A 23,647-nucleotide genomic window follows, 5' to 3' on the forward strand; every position below is an offset into this window, starting at 1 on the left:
ATGGGGCTTCCGGCAGAATCTGAGGGATGGGACTCCTGAATCTCCTGTGGGAAGTGTCTGTGCCTTTCAGACTTCAGGGAAGATGGTGGTTGTGTTCCCCTTCCACTCTCTAAGCCGCTTGTCTGAGTCTAATGGGGTTTATTTCCCTGAACTCAGCTACATAGAGTCTGTAGGGGGTGGGGTCCTCAGAGCCTAAACTTTGGGTCTGCTGGAAACCAGGAGGGTTTTTCTCTAGCTCTCTCATGAGGGGGAAGAGCCAGTCTGTTTCCCCGGGAAAGAGTATGAAATGGCTGTGCCCTCCGACACCCCCTGACTCTGCATATGTTGCTGCATCCTCAATAGAGGTTAAGATGCAGGGGTGAAGATGGGGCAGGGTGGGGGGAGAAGAGAAAGAAGAAAAGGAAAAGAAAACAAAACCAAAATAATAAAACAGAACAAGAGACGCCAGGTGGGGCTAGCAGTATCCCACATGGTGGGGTAATTACTTTTCCCCTGGGAGTGGCTTGCTCTTCCCCTGGGAGTGATGGCTGCTGCAGTATGGAGTTATATCACTGCACAGCAGTCCCCACAGTCGCTCCCTCATTTCTCTCCTCTGTGCCTCCCACTCCAGACTTTCCTCACATGACTCCAATCTGCACCTCCTTCCCTTTGGTCGAACCCAAATTGAGTGTCTGCGAACCCAAAACGTGTGCTTTAGACCCTTTAAGGGGAAAAAAAAAGGTGCCCTTGTCTCCAGTGGGTTCTATTCCTCCCAGCAGACAAAACCCCCGTGGCTCGTCACAGCTGGAATGTACACGGGTTGCCGATCCAGGCATTGGCGCTGCTCTGTGCTTGGGAGCCTGGTCTGCGGTCCCTGCTTTGCTCCTCTCAAGAGCCGCACCTACAGCCAAGCCGTAACCCCCGGGGAACAGGGCCACATCCCTGGCCTTCTCGCCATCTCCAATTGGTTTACGGCTGTCCTTGGTTAAAAGTCCTCTTTTCAGGTTGCCTTGGGTTCTTTATTTTGTGTGGTTGCTCCTCTCTTTCATTTTATTTCCAGGTTTGTTCTGGAAAGAGGTGCATGATATACCCTCCTGCTCTGCTGCCATCTTGCGACCCCCGCCTCGGAATCTTCAAAGTTCCAGTTCAGCCTTAAATTCCGTCTATTGAGTGATTCCAAAATTGAGGCCTTATAAACCAGTCTTACATTATCATGATTATGTGAAGTATATTCACAGCAGAATCTAGCAGTGAGGTTGTCTTTCCTCGACACAGTTTTTGGACGAGTCTACTGAGGCTTCCTCCTTGTGGACTTAAAACACCATAAACTACGTGTGATAGAGAAAGCTTTATAATATTCTATCCCAACAGAAGTTTATGTATAAGATGAAAGTGATGATATTAAATACACTTACATCATCATAGCTTGTATTTCCATGAGAATTTTTTGCTTACATAAAACTTTGTAATGTCTTTTAGAGAGTAATGGAGACCTGCCTCCTGATACCCATAATATGAAAATGTAGATCGTAATTGGTTATTACTGTTGTCCATCACCTTGGGATAAAAGACCTGGACAGGCTGCCTCGCAGAAGAGATTCAGTTATCTGTAGATTTTGGCTCTAGCTGAGTCAAATTTTTTAAATCCACCTTTTTAAAGATAGAAGCAGAGTTGGTGGGTACAGAAAATCCCAGGTCTTTGAAACAAAGACAATACTCAGGTGACTGAAGTTTGAGAACCCAGTGTATACAATCACTGATTATTAATTAAGTTGAGTAGCAAATAAAAGGAATTTTTCCCCTGGAAGTCCTTAAACTAATGTTTGCATTTTAACGGTGTGAACTTTTTATTGCTTTAGTAAAATACCTTATTAATTAATTTGGCTCAGCAAGAACAAGGGAGTCTTTTTTGATCTTTGGCCAGAACAATTTCTTAAAATAGGTTAAGAGCAAGAAACATAATCCTGTGTCATTCAACTGTGCCATTGGAAGTATGCTATTCTAAGCATCAAAAGCACATATGTTCTTTTAGAAATATTCTTCACTGTGTTTTTTTCTTTATTTCTGCATTACAAAATAATTAAAGCAAAGTAGAAAAGATCTGTTGCATCTTCCTTAAACTGTTTCTTGCCTCCATAAGATAGAACCTGGCGGAAATATAATTAGTTTCTTCCACGCCTATGGAAAAGTGACAGAGCTTTTCTAGTATGTGGCTTCTATTTATGCTCAACGTTGTATGGCAAATTACTTGTATTTATTAGCTCTCTTTATTTTTTGTTTTGAAGTTACTGTTTTTCATGCTTGGTTTACTTGCTAGGCATTGTACTAATCTTCTCAAAGCCTTAATGTTGCCATTTTAGAATTAAGAGGATAACTGATGGAACCTAGACTCAGCTTATGTCTAACTCAGAACTCATCATTTATTTCGCTCCTGTGCATTGTACACAACACTGTATGCAGCTGAGAGAACAAGCAATGTCACATAACTCATAGTGTTCCATTTAATCACTTCAGCTTGCCTGCCCGCTTTAATAGTAAGTCTGAAGAGCCCTCCCCTTCAAGCTGTCATATCTTCTATACTAGACAATAAGCTCTTACAGGGAAGTAATGATCACTTAACAATGTATCTTCTTAAATCCTGTGCTTAAAATAATACCTTGGACTAGGAGGAGGTAATAAAGCTATATTATTGATGACAAAGATAATAACTATTAGCATTTGGTATTAGCAGATAATTTCAATTTCTGTTCCCTTCCCATGCACATTTCTTACAATTTCAACTTCAACTTTGAAAGCTTCCCACACTTCTCCATCCAGTTTGACTTCAGTTTTGTACTTCACACTCGGAACCACCACAGAGTGAGAAGCTCAGCTATCAGAACTTGAGAGTCACCGTTCTTCTTTTGAAATAAAAACTTATGCCAATCCTAGGGAGTGGGCCATATCATAATAATGGGATGGAGCTGAGATAGAGCTCATATTTTTAGAATGCCAAGGTGGAGTTCAAAACTTTTCTGAAAAGTTTCTGTAATTCCTAGATAGTAGAGGCACTAATTAAAACCTGCGGCTCCTTGCAGCACACACACGTGACAAATAGTGACACTGCACTCGGCACATCAGTGGCCTTTACTGTGCAGCCTGAGGAAGCCTCACCTGTGCCTTCTCCTATCAAATCACCTAAACTCTTCAAGGAGGTTAAATGACATAGCAATGGAAACAGCAATGGAGAGGCTGACAGTATTTGTTTTATGCTTTTTACTTGCTTTAGTTTTATATTTTTAATTTTATCTTTAAAATTAAGTTTATTGAGTGAAATTAATAGGACCATATAGGTTTAAAGTATGCATTTCTAGGATAGATGATCTGTATACTGCAATATTGCATTGTGTGCCCACCACCCAAAGTCAAATCATCTTCTGTCATTAGTACTTGGGCCCCTTTATCCTTTACTATCTTCCCATCCCCTTTCCTCTGGTAACCACCATACTGTTGTCTGTGTTTATGAATTTCAGTTTTGTACCTCACACATGAGTGGAATCATATGGTTCTTAGCTTTTCCTGACTGACTTACTTCACTTAGCGTAATATTCTCAGGTTCACCCATGTTGTTGTAAATGACAGTACTTCATCTTTTCTTATGGCCAAGTCATATTTCATAATATATATGCACCACATCTTCTTTATCCAGTCATCTATTGAAGGACAATTCAGTTGTTTCCATGTCTTGGTCACCGTGAATAAGGCTGCGATGAATATAGGGGTGCATGTATTTTTTCAAATAAATGCTTTCAAATTTTTTATAGGTACCCAGAAGACAGATTATTGGATCATATGGTAAATCTATTCTGAATTTTTTGAGGAACTTTATACTGCTTTCCACCGTGGCTGTGCCAATTTACATTCCCACCAGCATCGAGTGAGAGTACCCTTTCTCTACAACCTGTCCAATACTTGCTATTACTTGCCTTGTTGATAATAGCCATTCTAACACGTATGAGGTGCTATCTCATTGTAGTTTTGATTGGCAGTTCCCTAATAGCTAGTAAAATTGAGCATCTTTTCATATATTTGGGGTCATTTGCATGTTCTGAGTGTCTCAGGTCTTCTGTCCATTTTTTTAGTTGGATTATGTGTTTGATGTTGAGTTGTATGAGTTCTCTACATATTTTGGAAATTAACCCCTTGTTGAAACTGTTGTTTGCAATATCTCTACCCATTTGGCTGGTTGCCTTTTTGTTTTGGTTGCAGTTTCCTTTGCTTTGCAGAAAGTTTTGAGTTTGATATATTCCCATTCATTTATTTTTGCTTCTTCTTCCCTTGTCTTTGGGGTCAAATTAAAAAAATGTTCTCTAAGACCAAGGTCCATAAATTTAGTATCTATGTTGTCTTCTGTGTAATTGATTATTTCAGATCTTATATTTAAGCCTCGGACCCATTTTGAGTTAATTTTTGTCTATGGGGACAAATTGCAGTCTAGTTTTATTCTCTTGCATGTGGTTTTTCAACTTTTCTTGCAACATTTATTGAAGAGTATTTCTTCTCTCCATTGTCTGTTTTTGGCTCCTTTGTCAAAACTTTTTTTGCTTATATACATGTTATTTTATTTCTGGGCTCTCAATTCTGTTCTATTGGTATGTGTGTCTGTTTTTCTGCCAGTCATGCTATTCTGATTATCAGTGCTCTGTAGTATAATCTGAAGTCATACCTCCAGCTTTGTGTTTTTATCTCATGATTGCTTTGGGCATTTGGGATCTTTTGTGGTTCCATACAACTTGATGTTTTTTTTTGTTCCGTTCCTTTTAAAAATGTGATGGGTATTTTGATGAGGATTGCATTAAATTTGTATTTTGCTTTGAGTACTATGGACATTTTAACTTAGTTGATTCTTCCAATCTATGCAGATGGAATATTTTTCCATTTCATTGTGTTTTCTTCAATCTCTTTTAACAATGCTTTGCAGTTCTCCATTTATAGGTCTTTCACATCCTTTGTTAAATGTATCCCTAGGTATTTTTTTTTTTGATTGCCATGCAAAAGGAATTTTTTTCATTTCTTTTTCTAAAGTTTCATTGTTGGTATACGGAAAGCGGTAAATTTTTGTACATTGATTTTATATCTTGCAACTTTACTATATTTGTTTATCATTTCCAATAGTTTTCTGGTGGAGTCTTTAGGATTTTCAATATAATGAATTGTGTCATCTGCAAAAGTGACAGTTTAACTTCTCCATTCCCAATTTGGATGCCTTTATTTCTTTCTCTTCCTTCATTGCTCTGGCTAGGACTTAGATGTTGAATAAGGGTGGTGACAGTGGACATCCTTGTTTTGTCCCTGATCTTGGAGAAGTAGCTTTCAGTTTTTCACCATTATGTATGATATTAATTGAGGGTTTGTCATATATGGCCTTTATTATGTTGAGATACTTTCCTTCTATAACTATTGAGTATTTCTTTTTTTTTAAAGATTTTATTTATTTATCTTTAGAGGGGAAGGAGAGAGGGAGAGAAATATCAATGTATGGTTGCCTTTTGTGCGTCCCCTGCTGGAAAATGGCCTGCAGGGAACTGGCCTGCAACCCAGGCATGTGCCCTGACTGGGAATCGAACCGCGATCCTCTGGTTCACAGGCTTGTGCTCAATCCACTGAGCTACACCAGCCAGGGCTAACTACTGAGTATTTCAATCACAAATGGATGTGGTATCTTATCAATTTTTTGCATCTATTTATAAGATTTTTTAATTTTTTATTCTTTATTTTGTTAATGTAAACCCTTCAGGGTACCAACATTTGTAATTTAAATTCACACAGCCTTACTATAGAATACTGCAACCCAAGCAAGAGAAACCTTCCCCTAAAACATGGCCAGCACCTCAAAGAAGCTGTATCCTTTATCAGAATGCACGCACACACAGGCTTAATTTGTATTTGTGAGCAAAAAAACCCATGGGAATCATAAACTTGTGATACTAGAGAAGGCAAGTAAAGACCTGCCCCTAAATTTGAGTACACAGGTAAGGTTTTATAACTTAAAACTTTGCAAACATTGTTTAATGTGTACTTAAGTTGAGGTGATCCAGACTCACATTTGGTCAACAAAATAAATATGTACATAGAAATCAAGCAAATTCGTATTTTAAAAAAATGTCTCTCAAGTTCAACTTTCTATGGGTTTCATGCCCATCATCAAAACACAGCCCTAAACAGTAGTGATAGTTAAAATATCTAGCCGCAGGTGTGGCACGAGGCACTGACTTACAAGGACAGATGGCCTCAAAAGAACAAGAATGATATGATTTCACTCCTCTGTGGAATAAAAAAACAGAAAACAACAAACAAAACAAACAAACACAGATGAGTGTGGTGGTTACCAGAGGGGAAGCGGAGTTGAGTGAGGATGTAGAGGGTAAAGGGGTCAAATATATGATGACAAAAGGAGATCAGACTATGGGCGGCAAGCACACGATGCAATAGACTGCCAAGAATTACCAAATTGTATACTTGAAACATATAATCTTAGGAACGACTGTGAACCCCAAATATTTAATTAAATTTAAAAAAGAAGAAAAAAGTCAAAGAAAAGAAAAAAACCCAGATGGGGTCACTTTTGCCAGGCATTAACCCTTTAGGTGCTGGATCTTAGAGCCATATCAGGTCCCAGGGAAGGAACCAGGAGGGGCGGGGGGGAGGGGCACCTAGGGAGTAAGTGAGCTCAGAACAGCAGCTATATATCAATGGTACTAAAACGTTTCAATATTTTAACACCTTATCAAACAAATGTTAACTTCGCTAAAAGCTCATTTATGTTAACAGGTGACACTAGAATTTTGATGCTTAGAAATATAAAAGACTTTTAGTGGTAAAATAGAAAAGTTTAGAAATTCTTCCAGTTGTTGGAAAAGGACCTCAGGCTTGCCCATTAATCTTGAATATAAATTAAAGTAGTTTTAATGCTGATCCTCACTGAGAAATACAAAGCAGAAAAAAGTTAATTTCTTGTGTCCCTAATACATTATAGTCTCATTTCATTATCTCAATAACCCTGTAGGAGAACATATTAGTGTACTAGGGCTACTGGAACAAAGTACCACAGATTGAGTGGCTTAAACATCAGGGATTTATTTGTCACAATTCTGAACGCAAGAAATTCAAGTTTAAGGTGTCAAAGCTTGTTTCATTCAGAGGTGTCTTTCTTTGGTTTGTAGATGGCTATCTTCTTCCTGTGTCTTCATGTGGTCTCTCTCTCTCTCTCTTGCCCTCTGTCTGTCCAAATTTTCTATTCTTAGAAGTCAGTCACATTGGATTAGGGCCTACCCTGGCTACCTCATCTGATCTTAATTATCACTTAAAAAACCCTATCTTTAAATTTAGTTACATTAAGAGGAGGTATTGGGAGTTTGGACTTCAACATACGAATTGGGGGTAGGGGGGGTGAAGCACAATTCAGCCCATAAAAGAAAGTAATATAATCTCTCCTTTTTGAAAAAAATGATTATAAAATATTTTGTAAAGTTAATTTTATTAAGGTATAGTGTATATATAAAAATATATCCACATTCAGTGTTTGGCTTGAGTGTTAGCAAATATGTACACCCATGTACCAGCAGCAAAATCAAATTACAGAAATTTCCATCATTTCAAAAAATTCCCTTATGCTTCTCTCCTGGCACTTCCATTTCATCTCTGGCTTAGGACAGTCACTGGTTTGATTTTTTTACTAGTGTTTTATATAAATGGAGTAATAAAGTACTCATTTCATTATATCTGGCTTCTTTTTTGTAGCTTACTACACAATATTTTGAGATTCACCCATTTTGTAGGGTGTATTAGTAGTTTGTTCCATTTTACTGTGGAGTGGTATTCCAGTCTATGACTATACCATAATTTGTTTATTACTTATTGCTTTGGCTAGAGTTAATAGGAACATTTTTGTTATAGATATTTGTATAGCTAGGACATAAGCATATTAAAAGGTTTTATTTATTTTATTTTAGAAAGAGGGGAAGAGAGGGAAATAAACAATAGATGCAAGAGAGAAACATGAATCGGTTCTCCTATGTGTCCTGACTTGGGACAAAACCAAAAACCCAGGCATGTGCCCTGACTGGGAATCAAACTGGCAACCTTTCATTTTGCAGGATGATGCCCCAACAACTGAGCCATACCAGTTAGGGCAGGACACACATTTTTGTGTCTCTTAGGTAAATACATGAAAGTGGAGATACTATGTCATATGAGAAGTATGCATTTAAATTTTTTCAACTTTTTTCAAGAATAATCTGCTAAATTGTTTTTCAAGCAGTTGTATGATTTTACATTCCCACTAGCAATGTATGAGAGTTCAGGTTCTGCCATATTCTCACCACCAGTTTGCATCATTGGCTGTTATCATTTCAGTCATTCCTGTGGATCTGTAGTAGATGTGTAGTCTCATCATGGTTTTAAATTTGCATTTTCCTGATGAAAAATAATATTGAGTATCTCTTAATGTGCTTATTGGGAAATCATGTTATCTTCTTTTCTGAATTGTCTTTTCAAATATTTTTCCTGTTTTTTAGTGGATTAACTTCTTTTATGTTTTTTGAGTTCCTTACTTGTCTTATATGCAAGCCACTTGTCAGAGGCCTATATAATGTAAATATTTCCTTCTATTTCTTTGCCTAGAATCATCAGTATACTATGCTCATTTGAAGAACAGAATTTGTAGTGTTGATGAAGTTCAACTTTTTATTTGTCCTTTAGTTGGGCTTTTACATCGTCCTAGTTAGAAAATCTTTACTGACTCTAAAGAAGGCAGGTGTTATACACTTGGATTTCAAGTTGTTTTGCATGAGGTATAAACTAATTGGTGAGCTTCATTTTTATGCACATGTATCTGATTGTTTCAGAGCTATGTGTTGAGAAGATGACTTTTCTCATGAAATTACTATGACATCCTTGTCAAAAAGAAGTTGATAATATATACACATGTATATAGGGGGAAACCATACATTTCCTATTTAATATTCCATTCCATTGATTAAATTATATTGTTTTAATTATATTTTATTGATTGTGCTATTATAGTTGTCTTGATTTTTTTCCCCCTTTGTCCCCCTCCACCCAGCACACCCACTCCCTCAGGCAATCTTCCTCCCATTGTTCATGTCCATGGGTCAAGTGTATAAGTTCTTTGGCTACTCCATTTCCTAAACTGTATTTTACATCCCCAGGGCTATTCTGTAACTACCACTTTCTACTTCCTTATCCTCTCACATCCCCACCCATTCTCCCCCCCCCCACCCCAATCTGGCAACCATCAAAATGCTCTTCTTATCCAAGATGCTGTCTTGGTTCTTTTTGTTTACTTAGTTTGTTTTTTAGATCAATTGTTGATAGATAGATATGCATTTTACCATTTTATTGTTCACAGTTTTGATCTTCTTTTTCTTAAATAAGTCCCTTTAACATTTCATATAATAATGGTTTGGTGATGATTAACTCCTTTATTTTTTCATGTCTGGGAAGCTCTTTATCTGCCCTTCAATTCTCAATGATAGCTTTGTTGGGTAGAGTAATCTTGGCTGTAGGTTGCTGCTTTTCATGACTTTGAATATTTCCTTCCAATCCCTTCCAGCCTGCAAAGTTTCTCTTGAGAAATTAGCTGACAGCCTTAGGGGAATTACCTTGTAGGTAACTAACTGCTTTTCTCTTGCCACTTTTAAGATTCTCTATCTTTAATCTGTGGCACTTTAATTATGATGTGTCTTGGTGTGATCCTCTTTGGGTCGAACTTGTTTGGGAGTCTCTGTGCTTCCTGAAGGAAATAGACTTGCATGTCATTATTTTTTCAAGTATATTTCCAATTTCTTGCTCTTTTTCTTCTCCTTCCAGTACCCCTATGATGCAAATGTTGGAATGCTTGAAGTTGTCACAAAGGCTCTTTACACTATCCTCGTGTTTTGTATTCTTTTTTCTTTTTGTTGTTCCGATTGCTTGTTTTTTGCTTCTTTATGTTCCAGATCATTGATTTGATTGTTGGCTTCATCCACTCTACTGTTGTTTCTTGTGAATTGTTCTTTATTCCAGTTAGTGTATCCTTTGATTCTGACTGGATTTTTTTATGCTCTTAGAGATCCTCACTAATTTCCTTGAGCATTCTTATAACCAATGTGTTGAATTCTGCACCTGATAGATTATTTATTTCCATTTTGTTTAGTTCTTTTTCTGGAGCTGTTATTTTTTCTTTCATTTGGGCCATGTTTCTTTGTCTCCTCATTTTGTCAGCCTCCTTGTATTTGTTTCTATGTATCAGATAGAGCTGCTATGACTTCCTGTCATGCTGGCATGGCCTAATGTAGTAGGTGTCCTGTAGGGTCCAGTGGCATAGCCTCTCCTATCACCCAAGCTGGGTACTTGAGATGTGCCCTTTGTGTGGGCTGAGTACACTCACCTCTTGTAATTGAGATTTGGTTGCTTTTGGCGGGTCAGTGGTAGTGATTTACCCAGGCCAGTCAGCTGCAAGGACTGGCTGTGACAACTGACCACCAATCCCACGTTCCATGGAGGATCAGCTGTGCAGGGACAGGGTGGTAGCCCTCCAACATGGTTTGTATCTGTCCACTGGGTGCACCAGCCCTGGGATTTCCTGGATGGTAAAGGCCAAAGTCACACCCTACCTGTGTTTTGCCCAGGGCCACCCTGCCTGAGCTCTACAACAATCTGAGAGGGCTGCTACTTATGCTAGTCCTGGAGATTACCAGGTGAAGCCAAGCTGTGAATCGCAGCTGGCTCTTGCTAGTGCTGGGCCTGGAGCTCACTGAGGCCTGCTATTGTTTGTGTGAATGGATTTAGGAAGTTGTCCAACAAGAGTCAACATGAGCCATTCATATGAAAAAGCAGCTTGGGTAGGTCCTTACATTGGGTTTGGTGGAGTCTCTGGGGATCTCCAAGGTGAATCAAACAGTGTTGGACAGATTGATGGAGTCTTAGATATGGCACCAGCTTGTTGGCTCTGTGAGGGGAGAGTTTAGAAAAGAGTGCTGATGCTCAGAGAGAGTGAGTCTGAGTAGGTGAGTCTATGGGTGGGTTCTTTGATAGAAACTGCTTGAGGCTTCAGAATTTTCTCCCACCAATGCAATCCCTGCAGGTTTTTGCAGCCAAAAGTTGTAGGGACTTATCTTCCTTGCACTAGAATCCTGGGCTGGGAGGCCTGATATAGGATGGGACTCCTTGCTTCTGAGATATCTCTCCTGAATTTGTATCTACTACATGGTGTGGGACCAGGCCATTCCACACCTCTATCTCTCTTACCAGTCTGGGTGGATGTGGTTTCTTTAATTCTGTAGTTGTCAGACTTCCAATCAACTCAATTTCTGACAGTTCTGAGTGATGGCTGTTCTATATTTTACTTCTAGTTTTCATGTGGTTGTGTGAAGCAGCAAGCCATATCTACCTACACTGCCATCTTGACCAAAATCTAATCTAAATTATGATTTTAGGTCAATAGTGCACTGTCTTGATTACTGTAATTTTAAGGTAAGTCTTTAAATGTAGTGGTGTGAGTCCTTTATATTTAAATAAAATGTTTCAGCTATTATAAGTTTATTTCCATACAAATATTGGAATCATAAATGTCTTTCCAATCAAAGAGGAAAATTGGTTTGGACTGGTATTGTGATAGGTCTATAAATCAATTTAAGTAGAACTGACATGTTAATAATATTAAGTTTATGATGTTTTGATATGGTTTTCTTTAGTTTCTCTCATCTTAAAATGCACAGGGTATGTACATATGTTGTAAAATTTATCCCCAAGAATTCTATATTTGATAGCATTTTTGTAAATGGTGTACTTTTTCAGCTTTCATTTCTTTGTTACTTAGTAAAAGAAATCAGTCTACAACCACAACATATTAAACATATTAAATTATTAATTCTATTGGTTTTATGTAGATATTATAGGATTTATACGTGAATCTGTAATCTTCCTTTCCAATCTCTGTAAGACTTTATTTTCTTTGCACAGATGTATTTGTAGGACCCCTCAGATTTAATGTTGATTAGAAGTCATAAGATTGGATATATTCACTTTGTTTCTAATTTTAAATAAAAGCTTTTTATTTCTCCGTTTTATGTAAAAGTTAGCTGTAGGTTTCTCATAATTTTGCATTATCAAATTGAGGAAGTTTCCTTTTAATCCTAGTTTAATGAGAGATTTGATCATAGATTAATATTGAATTTTGTCAAATGTTTGTCTATATCTGCTGAGATAAGAATATATTTTCTTCTGTATGCTGTAAATATGTTGAGTTACAATGACTGATATTCAAATGTTAGACCACCTTAGATTCCTGGGATAATCTCACTTTTAATTTTTTTATATTGCTAAATTTTATTTGCTAATATTTAGTTAATGGTTTTGATATTTTTGTATTTATGTTCATGTGGGCTAGAAGCCTATAGTTTTATTTCCTTTTACTTCCTTGTAATGTCTTTGGCTTGTTTTTATTATTAAGATAATACTGTTCTCATGGAATTAATCATGAAGTGTCCATCCTTTTTGTCACTTCTGATTACATTTTTATTAACTAATTTCTCTCATGGCGATTGTTCATGATTTACATCTTTGGAAGCATCTATATAATTTTAAATTGGAAGATGAATATTTGGAACTTCATGTTGCTGAGTTGTTGTTTTGCTGCACATAGTTTGTTTATAAAGGTCATTAGACTTTGCCCTGGGAGATCTTTAAATATTTTGTGGATTAGCAGCTGTTTTCTTTCAAGGCTTGCTTTTAGGTCAGGTTAGGCCTTTACTTTAGGGGTATTTTTTTAACTGTAAATCATTTTTTATTTTTTCAATATTAGTTGGCATACAATATTATATTAGTTTCAGGTATACGGCACAGTGATTAAACATTATATAACTTACTAAGTGATCATCCCCCAAAATCTCATAACCCTATGACACCATTCATAGTTATTACAAATTATTCACTATATCCCCTATGCTGTAGTTTACAGCCCCATGGCTATTCTCCAACTACCAATGTATACTTCTTAACCATGTGACTTTTTTAACTCATCCCCCCACACTCTTCCCCTCTGGCAACTGTCAAAAAGTCCTCTGTATCTTTGAATATGTTTCTCTTCTGCTTGTTCATTTATATATTTGTTGGAATCAATTGTTGATATGTATGTTTTTATTGCCATTTTATTATTTATATTTAGATCCTTTTTCTTCATCTTAAAAGTGACCCTTTAACATTTCATATAACACAAGTTTGGTGCTGATGGACTCCTTTAGCTTTTTCTTGTCTGGGAAGCTCTTCGTCTGTCCTTCAGTTCAAATGATAGCTTTGCTGGGTAGTCTTGGTCATAGGTCCTTGCTTTTCATTACTTTGAGTATTTCTTGTCAATCTCTTCTAGCCTGCAAAGATTCTGTTCAGAAATCAGCTGACAGCTTATGTGAACTCCCTTGTAGGTAGCTGTTTTTCTTGCAGTTTTTAAGATTGTCTTTTTTCTTTCTGCTGTTCTGATTGGGTGTTTTCTACTTTTTTTTTTACTTCCAATTGATCAAAACTGGGTTTCCTTTAAAAAGCATCCAGAACAGGAAATAGGTATGCTCAAGCCCACAGGACAAAACCCCTTAAAGCAATGACGAAGCATGCTCATTTAATGGAACACGAGAAGTCTTGTTTGTGCTTGTGGGGAAATTGCTAAGGGGAGACCTCTGGATAATCCATTACAAATTCTCAGTTCAGGGTACCTATTATTTAATTAATCACAATGATGGATATCTTTAATATTAGGCAAAAATTAACGGTTTCATAGTCTTGAGATTATCATTACTCTAAACATAACTTTTAAAGGACATACTCAGCTTTCTTTTTAGGACCTTATAAAAACTCGAATGATCATAAAAAGAGCTTAAGTAAGACAAATCAGGGAAAGCTGGTAGGTTCATTGTTGGTGGTTCTCTGGTGTCCTGAGTTGATCCTCAGGAACTTAAGCATGGCAGGTAGACAACAAAGAAGGCACAGATTTGTCAGAAATGTAACGGAATATTTTGGCTCTGCAAGGGGAATTTAGAAGTTTTCCTCTGCTTGCTTGTCACAGCCAGTGTGACAGCCAACAATATCCTTTTACTGTCAGGTAACAATACTGCCAGTTAATTAGCTCTTGTTTATGTTTTGACTATTGATAGACTTAAATTATATTCATACGGTCTTGCAGAACAAACATATAGAAAAGTTTGCCTTGGATCTAAATACAACCATTCCTTTTCTATAGTGACATTAGAGCTGTACATCAGAATAAAAAGCTTATAACAAGTCAGGCATAAAAAGTAGACAATTTAAGTCAGATAATTAAAAACATCTGATTAATGATAATATTGGCTTGATAACAAAATTTCCTACTTCAATAAGTTTAAGATGATTTATAAAAATGCTGACATTACCTCTGAGGCTGATGGTACAAAAATGCCATTAATATCTCTGCAAATTTCTCAATCCTCTCATCACTTTTTAAAAAAAATGTATTAATTTATTTTTACAGAAAGGGGAAGAGAGAGAGAAAGAGAGGGAGAGAAACAGTAACGTGGGGTTGCCTCTCACACACCTCTACCTGGAACCTGGCCTGCAGTGCAGGCCTGTGTCTTGATTGGGAATCGAACTGGTGACCCTTTAGTTCACAGGCTGGCACTCAAACCACTAAGCTGCACCAGCCAGGGCATCACTTAAATTTTTTAAAGATATAATGTTAGAGTTCTTAGTATAAAGCATATTCTTTATGTGCAATTCTTGAGCCAGAATGAATTTCATTTTTCATTACCATTAAAAAGCTTTCCCTTTCTCCAATTGTTGCAAATTCTTCCAAAAGTTCTTACTAAAAGTCAAGAAAATGTTTTTTCTAGACACCAGAATGACATATCACTTGCAGTAATTTATATTGCAGACGAGTTTGTTTGTGTGCAGTACATTCTGTTTAACAAGGCTTCTGCTGAGAAGCTCAGTAGAGCATTCTAGGGGTACTGGAACATTTTCCTTCTGAAGACAAATGCCCGTGGATGGCACACTCTGGCCACTGTCGCTCCAGTTTAAAAGTCTTGTGGGTTAGAGTAGAGCAAGGACAAAGCATCTCTCAGGGAGAGTGTATGTGCTGAAGATCTTTGATCTTTTCTCTACCCTCTTACTTTCTTTTTCCCCTCCAGTTTCCTGTCTTTCTTCCCAAAGAAGCAGAAAGAGACACCAGTCAGAAATAGAGATATGCTTTCTTGGTGTCTTGATGTCCAGATATAAGGAAGCTAAAAGCAAGATGATTATTTATATAATCCCTAAAGCTGAACGTTTTGAAACACGCTGCAACAAAAGAAATTTAAAGGGCAGGTTTATATACAGCATTCTGTCTCTACTACCCTGCCCGCATGTCACTAAATTGATTTAGCATCGAAATCAGTTTAGTTCATCATAAAAGTTAAAGAGCTGCCACTGGCAGCTTATGAGTTTCCAAACTTTGCACAGAACTTCCACCAACATGACATTCTGATTGTATGTGTCCAATCAAAGAAGTGGTCAAGGTTGGTCTGTCAGCTTTCCACAGAGGAAAGTGCTCCCGATGGAGCGGCGGCTAAAATCTCTTGTGTGTGTGTGTGTGTGTGTGTGTGTGTTTTGGGAAAGGGATACACTGAAAAGTAATATCACAATTATATATTTATAAAGTGTTCATTTCTATAGACTGGAGATTTAACAATGGTTGCTAGGACAAATTATTACATTTCTAAAAGAAATAAAAAATGTACAAACAGTATTAAAAAAGAAAAACTTTCAATCCTGTTTATCTTCTTAGTGAATGCAGTACAGAGAGTTATAAATGCCCTTCTATCCTTGCTACATGGCATGAATTACAAATATACCAAAGATACGGTATGACTTACTTCTAACAGGGTCTGATATGTGACTTCTTTGTCCCTTTCTCAATTATTGCAGATGCCTTTCATTATAGAGTTCCCACAATCTCATAACCCATCCAACATATTCATAATTACAGAGGACAATACCATTGCCACTTTCAAAGTCATCTCATGATTTTTAGTATTTTGAATAGAGTAATTATTTATTACAAGTTACACATGAAAATATGAACAAAAATATCTTTATGTACAAGGTGGCACATCATGATTTCTAATATTTAACAATACACTTGCAAATTTCCCTGCATTAACATACTGGAAAACAATAAATACAAACATTAGGTAATAGAAGAACACTAAAAAGTAGGAAAGTCCCTATGGATAAAAACTGTCAGCTCTGGGAAGTTTAAACTCAAGGAAAGGTCCTAACATCAGTGAGCCCACACCCCTGTGTTCTCAGGTTAATGGCTCACAAACACCTTTCCTAAAACTTGTTCTGAGAATGTTCTTATAAAATGTACAAATGTGACTTTTCCTGTCTCAAAGGACAGGGGACATCCAGGATTTTTTGATTCTATCAGATTATTATATGTCATCTTGGTGTCACTTTGTTGGGACAGGTGATTGGTATGGATTGGTGAGCCGGATTTGAAGTCAGGATGAATTCCACAGGGCTTTTTCTCTTTCTACTTCTGGAGCACAGAAGCTGAAGATTAAGCCTATAGGGGAAAAAAACAGTTCATATTTCAAGAAAGTGAGTAAGTGGAGGTGTTGGGGGAGATGATGGGGGGAAAATAGCTGAATTTTTTTCCACCCAGTAGGATCACTTGAATCTCTCAAAAGCACTTCAAACACAACACACCTGAGAGGGAAACCACAATACTGCCTCCCAGACCTGTCCCCTGTCACTTCACGATTCCCAACTGCGCCCTTACCTCCGCGAGTCATCCAGATACTCATGCTAGAAGTGTGGACATCATCTGTAGTCCTAGTTTTCCTCATTTCCCACTGCCCACATTCAATCAAACTTTGGAGAATTTTATTTGCTAGACATTTCTCTATTCCATTCTCTCTCTTCATCTCCATCTGCACTGTCCCTGCAGATGTGGAAAAGCCCTTGTTTTTTTACCTAGAGAATGTTGCACTCGTCTTCCAACCTCTGCTTATAGTCTCACTCCCTTTGAGTTACTCTTCCAGAGTAACATTTGCTCTGTGTTTCAAGCACAAATTGCATCATATTTCTATTCTGATTAAAACTCTTAACTACTCTATCCCCAGTGGAACACAATTCAAGGTCTGTTGCTTGGGATGACAATGTAATTAAGAAATTTATTGACAACATCCATTCTTCAACTAATAAGTAGGGAGAAGAATGAACAGAAAACTCTCTACTTCTCCTTCACAGGAGAACCAGAACTTTGGTTGACTACATTTTTTTAAGCAGGACAGAAACAGCTCTCTCTCCTTGTCCAAAGAGAAGCAGGAGATAGTGGCGTCTGTGCCCCGAGTGGGAAAGGGGTAGTGGCCTGACCCAGCAGAGGTTAGAGGTTTTCTTCTGCTGTGGCAGTGCTGGGGGTTTGCTAGAGTCTGGGAGGAGGATGGTAGGGTGGGGGTGGGGGTTGCCAGTGGTGCTGGGGTGGAGACCTGAACCCTACTCTGTCATGGCCTGGTTGGCACAGGCAGGGTCCTCGGCAGGGATGGTTGCATGGTTGCCTTGCATGGGGAAGCTGGCCACTGGCTGCCGTGGCTTGGGGGCAGTTTGAAGATCAGGCAGTGACCATAGGCTCTCTGTCAAGACTTTGTCTGTGGGAAGAACTGCAGAGCAGAGTGTTTCTGATGTTCTCCCAGAGCATCTGCCAGTGACAGAGGGTCCAGCAGACGCCGGAGCATGGTGTGGCTCTAGAAGGAGCACCATGATTATACGGATGCCTGTGGAACAGACCCTCCGTCTCTAATTTTGGACTCATTTCCTGGGTGTACTTCATATCCAGAGTTGGAGGGTCTCCCCAAATGAGTAAGTGACTTCCTGATGGCATTAATGAAGGAGGAAAGAATCTGATTTTATTCTGTTTAGAAAAAGAAGGTATTTGACTCTCATACTATGAAGACTTCATAGTTTACTGTGGTAAATGGAACTTCCTGTGAGCTTCTGGTGCCTTTTCTGCTCCAGCCTCTTTTCCCAGCCCTCTGGAACTGAACTCTATCCTGTGGGCGCGTGCTTCCCAGGAATCCTACAGTGAAGAACCAGGAACTATGTGCCATGTGACTTTTGAAAAAATTTCTAATCAGCTGCCAACTGATTTTTTTAAATTACAATAACACGAATGGAATGTTGGAGCAATATCACATTGCTCTAACAATTTTTTATTTTTTAAATTTTAAAAAACATTTTATTTACTTATTTTTAGACAGAGGGGAGGGAGAGAGGGAGAGCAATATCAATGTCTGGTTGCCTCTCACATGGCCCCTATTGGGGACCAGGCCAAAAACCCAGGCATGTGCCCTGATTGGGAATTGAACCAGTGACCTTTCATTTGGTAGGCAGGTGCTCAATCCACTGAGCCACACCAGCTGGGTCTAACACTATTTTTTAAATATTTGTACTCAGTTTCTGTTACTCTCATCATGGAACAGTATCAATGGCTCACTGACCCAACAACATATGTATGCAGTGCAGCTTAACGCTAGCCAATTATGAATTACTTCATACATTATGCAACTTTACAATTCTCTGAATTTGTAAATACTGTTCACCATCCATAGAGAAACCTAGGTCAGTTTTTTTTTATTATTCTGTAAGTCCAAAAAACCATCTTCTTTAAAAAATTTGCCATTAAACTTCAAAGTGCCACGTCTGTCTTTCCATACCACTATCTTATTATTTCCCATATTATATTAAAGCAATATTCCTTATGTTTATTTCTTTCCACTTTTATGAGCTCCTTGAGGACATTAACCACGTCTTGTCCCTCTTTATACCTGGCTGAGTACTTGGCAAGGAGTAAGATCTCTGTTACTTTTTGTTCAACTGAATCACGCTCCTCCATAAGTGAGTTTCCAAGTGAAGTCAAGAGTTTGCAGCATAGATCGGCAAGGTAAACATCTGGATTTATGTGAGTAGGATAATGCTTATGATTAATATTGCATTAACCTTTCCCCCCCAAAAGATCTACCATGAATATAGGAACAAACTGAAATTTCATCAGAGTGTCCATAATAGCATTTTATCAGTGGCTGGACAGGATATACAGATCGTGGACACAACAATATTCTCTCCAGAAACTACCCCGATGCCTGCCATTTTTGTCAGGCCAAGTCTAGGCATGTATGTATTTTTGTTCTTTTTAAAACATCTATGGTTGTCAGGGGGCAAATTCTTCTGCACGTTCTAAAAAGCATCAAACACTAATTGTGAGGGCACTTAATTAATGCTTCTTATGAAAGCTAAATTAATCAGAAAAAAACCTTCGTAACAAGTCTAGGAAAGCAAAAGACAATCCCATGTTAAGCATGGACAGTTCCTTTCAGCAGGCCTAAAATTGGCCTGAGCTATTTTAATGAGCTAAGAAGCATTTAATGAATCAATGCTTTGTACTGATTCCTGGTCAAAGCATGAAGCATGCAGAATACCAGTGTTTCTTGTAACCAGAGTTTTGAAAAATTTAAATTATTTATTGATTAACTTATTGTAATGAAATTGACCATGTGCTCATGGTTTCAGGGAAACACCTGGAAGGCTCTGTCACTTAGCTAGTTTTATAGCAAGAATTTTCCTTCAGGGCCAGCTGAGTATAAAAGAGCCCAGGTGAGACTGCATTTTGGATCATCTTCTGTGAGGTGTTTGGTTCCTGGACCTAGAGAAGAAGTACATCTTGGTACACCCCTACTGAGGAAGGATAGTCAGACCTCTGGGCTGGCTTCTCTGGATTTCATGGCCTGAGCCAGCCTTTGCCTGTGATGTACATCCCAACTTCAATAGCTATTGTCTCTTAATATCTCCTGCAATAAACTACAGTTTGTAGGCATTGTCATTTGGAGCCCTTCAAGTCTTCAATAGCAATAGAATCCTGTCTAACTGGCACTGTCAGTGTGTGTATAATGGCCCAGGTAAAAGGAAACTGCAGTTAGAAGGAAACATTGTCAACAGGCAGGAGGAGGGAATTGTGTCATTCCTGAGGTAGGCAGGGCAATGGGGAGAATTTTTTACAGCCCCTGGGCCATGTATTACTCTGGCAAATCATTTCAGTGTTTGTTTTTAGACAAATAGACAATAATGATTTCACTAACACAGATCGTTAACTTTCCATCTTATAAAAGTCTTTAAGAATAATCTAAGCTGTACAGCCTAACAAAACAGGTATTAATGATGAGCTCAATGAATGAAATTGGGAAACTTACGTATTTACTGCCCAGGTGTGGGGAGGACTCATCACGCTGTCAGTTCTTTGTTTTTCCTTGTGTGGAGTGCTCACCTGAAAACAGAGGACATGTTTGCACCTGTAAGCTGAGAGGGCGACTAAGGAGGAAAATAAAGTTTCTTGGCTTGTTCTTTGTTTTTCAAGAAAAATCTAATTTCCCTGCAAGCATGACATTGAAGCCACAATTTACCCCTTGGTAAGGTCTGGAAATTGCTCGCAAAGATTTATGAGCCTTTTTCAGCCACCCTCTGTTTTCACCCTGAAGGAGCAATGCTGACTCCCTCCCTGGGAGGGGGCAGGGCTGTGAGTGGGCCATGATAGCAAGAGAGGCCCCCTAGGGAATGAGTGACTGATTTTCTCTTGTTCTATTAGCTGGCCCTGCCTGAGGAAAACTATGTCATATATTTAAAGCGTCATTTTGTCAAGAAGACATTCTAGGATCTTCTGTTTAATTCAGTGAGAGTTTTGTGAAAATGCATTTATGGGTCAACATGAACACTTTGGTGACATACTGAATGACACAGGAGACATTACTCAAAATAACAGTGTTACTCCACTGCCCAATATAAAGACAACTATTAACCTAGGAAGTTTAGAGATATGCCTCTGGATTTGTGGTCAACACATTTCACAGAACCTGTGTCATTCAGGTAGATTCAAGTTTCAACACCAGTCACACTATACAAAAACAACATGGATTAAAATTTCCAGCTTTGAGAATAAATGTCATCATTTTGCTCTAGGTTTTATCTACCATATAGGGAATCTGTCTTTTGGGGATGTCGTTGATGTCACCTGTTACCTGCCTGGTCATGGAAGTAATAAACAGGCCAGACACCTATGAGGAGCACAAACTGGGCTTGCTCGGAGGGCTTTCCTTGGGTCCCACGCTCTGAGAATGCCAGGCCCGGAGCGATGGCCCTCACAGCCCCAAGCCCAGAACAGATCTTTGCCCACTAAAGGCACAGCCCCACCTGGGAGCTGTGGATATGAAGTACAGGAATGACAAGTAAACCAAATAAACATTTACTGAACACCTACTGTCTTCCAGAAGTCATGTGAAACAAATGATAGGAAACTCATTACAATTCTTAACCTGTTCCTTCAAGGACTCTCTAATTGGGAATAAAGAATGTGAAAAAGATTCAACAGCAATCTGATTCCAATAACAGTGAGAATAATGTCATGAATGGTAAAAACAAATGGAACACATGTACCTAGAAAGAGCAAATGGACTAAAATACTCCAAACATCAACAGTGATTGCAACAAGGTTGTGTTTCTTGAAAATTTTTAATTTTTTTGTACTTTGCATTTTTCTATCCTCCGTCATGTGTAATGTGGTCAAATATTAAAATGGGAGTTTAAGCAATAAAGAGATATTCCAACATGGTAATGTATGTTGATTTGCTAGAGTATCAGTAAGAGGAGGGAAAGCCCATGTACAGCTGGGGGAGCTGAGGATGACTTAGTGACAATGCACACAGATGAGACAACTACTGAAGGACTGAGAAGGCAGAAGCTGAATATGGCTTTATAAATCTACTGATCTTCTTGTTGATCTTTACACTTTGGCTCATTTCTTGTTGTTGATAAACTTTTACTTGTAAATATAAACAAGCAAATACAAGTGTGCCTGTTAATAATACAATGACAATGGGTAATTACCATAATTTAGGCTGGGAGGGGAGGGAGACCAAGACACCATCTCCTCATTCAGAAGACCTTGACTGCATCAAGAGGGACAGGGCAGGGGATGAAGGACATTTCGGGAGTGTGCCCTGTTAAGTGGTTCAAAAGGGAGCCAGGGGAGTTTGGTACACCGTGGCCGGCCTAGCAGACACGCTAAAGTGTTTGGAATGAATCTGAGCTAACAAGATACCTATCAGAGTTTTCTAAGCAGAGCAATATTATAATGAATTCGGATCTGCTTTTTCTTCTTCCAAATGTTTTAAATTTAAGCAATGTTGTGAAACTAAATTCAAAGGTGCTATATTTTCTTTTTTTCCGTGGAGTCATGTACTTTTTTTAAACTAATTTAAGCAGTTTCTCCATAATTCTTATTGCCTTTAATATTACAAATGAAATAAGGTGTTTAACATTCTCAGATATGATGTCAGTGGAAATCACATTTAGCGTGCATTGTCTCACATGCATACCCTGCAGTTTGCCATGGCTGAGTTTAACTCGGCCCGATTTCTTACTGAAGCTGTGTGGTGTCTCATGTTTGGTGTTCATTTTTTCCTAAAAGCATGTTCTTATTATACTCTAGTAGGCTTTCTCTTTTACTTAAAAAAAACCCTCCTAATTTAAGTAATCAAATTTTGAACATGTACATGCTAATATTTTCAGCAGAAGATGCTGCTGGAGAGAGAACATACTTCAAAGAAGCAGGGGTTTGGAAAGATGAACACCATGGCTGGTCTGAGGAGGCTTGAAGGCAAGGAACTGTCTTATCAGCAATAACCATGGTTCACAGAGGCTTCTAGAAACCCAGACAATTTAGCACCCACTGGCATTTCCTTTGAAGGTAGGTGGCTGCAGGGCTGTTTCCTTGGAAACATGATTTTCTGACCTCTAAAATGACACAACTTATTTTCAGATATAAGACTAGAGTTATAAATTGAAATAGCTAGAGTTATTCAATTTATAAGTTTATAAATTGAAATACTGACCAATCCAGTGAACTAGTATGGTCACAGAAGCTCAAATTCCATTGTGTTACCACTTAGGCGCATTAGTGCCCACTGTGTTTCTTAGAAGTACACAGCATAAAATGCATCACTTACCAATTCTGAGTGATGGATAGTCAGGTATTTGTTCTATCAAAGGATTTTCTGTATTTTTAAAATTTCTTTAAAAATCTATACAAGAGTTAGGGGAAAATTGGGCTAAATCTGTGAACTTAGATCAAACCTAATCATTTCAGATTTTATTTTAGTTATATTTTAGGAAAGATATCACTATTGGTTAAAGATATTAAGTAAAGGTAATTACAATGTAACTTCTGTTGAGTGTAGTGAACATTAGTCTATAAAGAAAGCATGTCTGAATAAGTTTGAAATGCAGTGGAAAGAGATTTGTGAGTGTTTTCAGGGACCAGATTTCGATGAAACTGTGGCAGCACAAAGAGCATTTGGAGATCATTAGGTTTTAGATTATTAACTCTAGGCTGTGGAAACTGACTCTAAATCACCAGTTCAGTCTTGTCCTCTGACCAAACATTTCCCATGGCAATCAGCTGGGTTGACCATTAAGAGGTTATTGTATTAAACGAGGCGTGCGTTCTAAGCAGGGATTGGAAGAAATAGAAGTACCAGAGAACAGATCTCATTATTTCCATGATAAATGGGCCTCCCTA

General features: G+C 38.2%; 1 protein-coding gene across 2 annotated transcripts in view; it reads right to left on the reverse strand.

Moving 5' to 3' along the window:
* Positions 1-16,095: 16,095 nt before the first annotated feature.
* EMCN (endomucin) overlaps positions 16,096-23,647 on the reverse strand; it is a 96,100-nt gene continuing 88,548 nt past the window's right edge. For both annotated transcript variants that reach the window (XM_037036257.1, XM_037036258.1), the window contains 2 exons: positions 20,268-20,341; positions 16,096-16,588 (listed from right to left, as the gene is read on the reverse strand). In XM_037036257.1, the coding sequence (XP_036892152.1) occupies positions 20,307-20,341 (35 nt within the window). In that variant the 3' untranslated portion in view covers positions 16,096-16,588; positions 20,268-20,306. The remainder of the gene's footprint in view (positions 16,589-20,267; positions 20,342-23,647) is intronic.

The sequence above is a fragment of the Sturnira hondurensis genome, unplaced genomic scaffold (assembly GCF_014824575.4).
Source record: "Sturnira hondurensis isolate 20B ecotype Veracruz unplaced genomic scaffold, ASM1482457v3 Scaffold0022707, whole genome shotgun sequence".
In the NCBI taxonomy this organism is placed as follows: Eukaryota; Metazoa; Chordata; class Mammalia; order Chiroptera; family Phyllostomidae; genus Sturnira; species Sturnira hondurensis.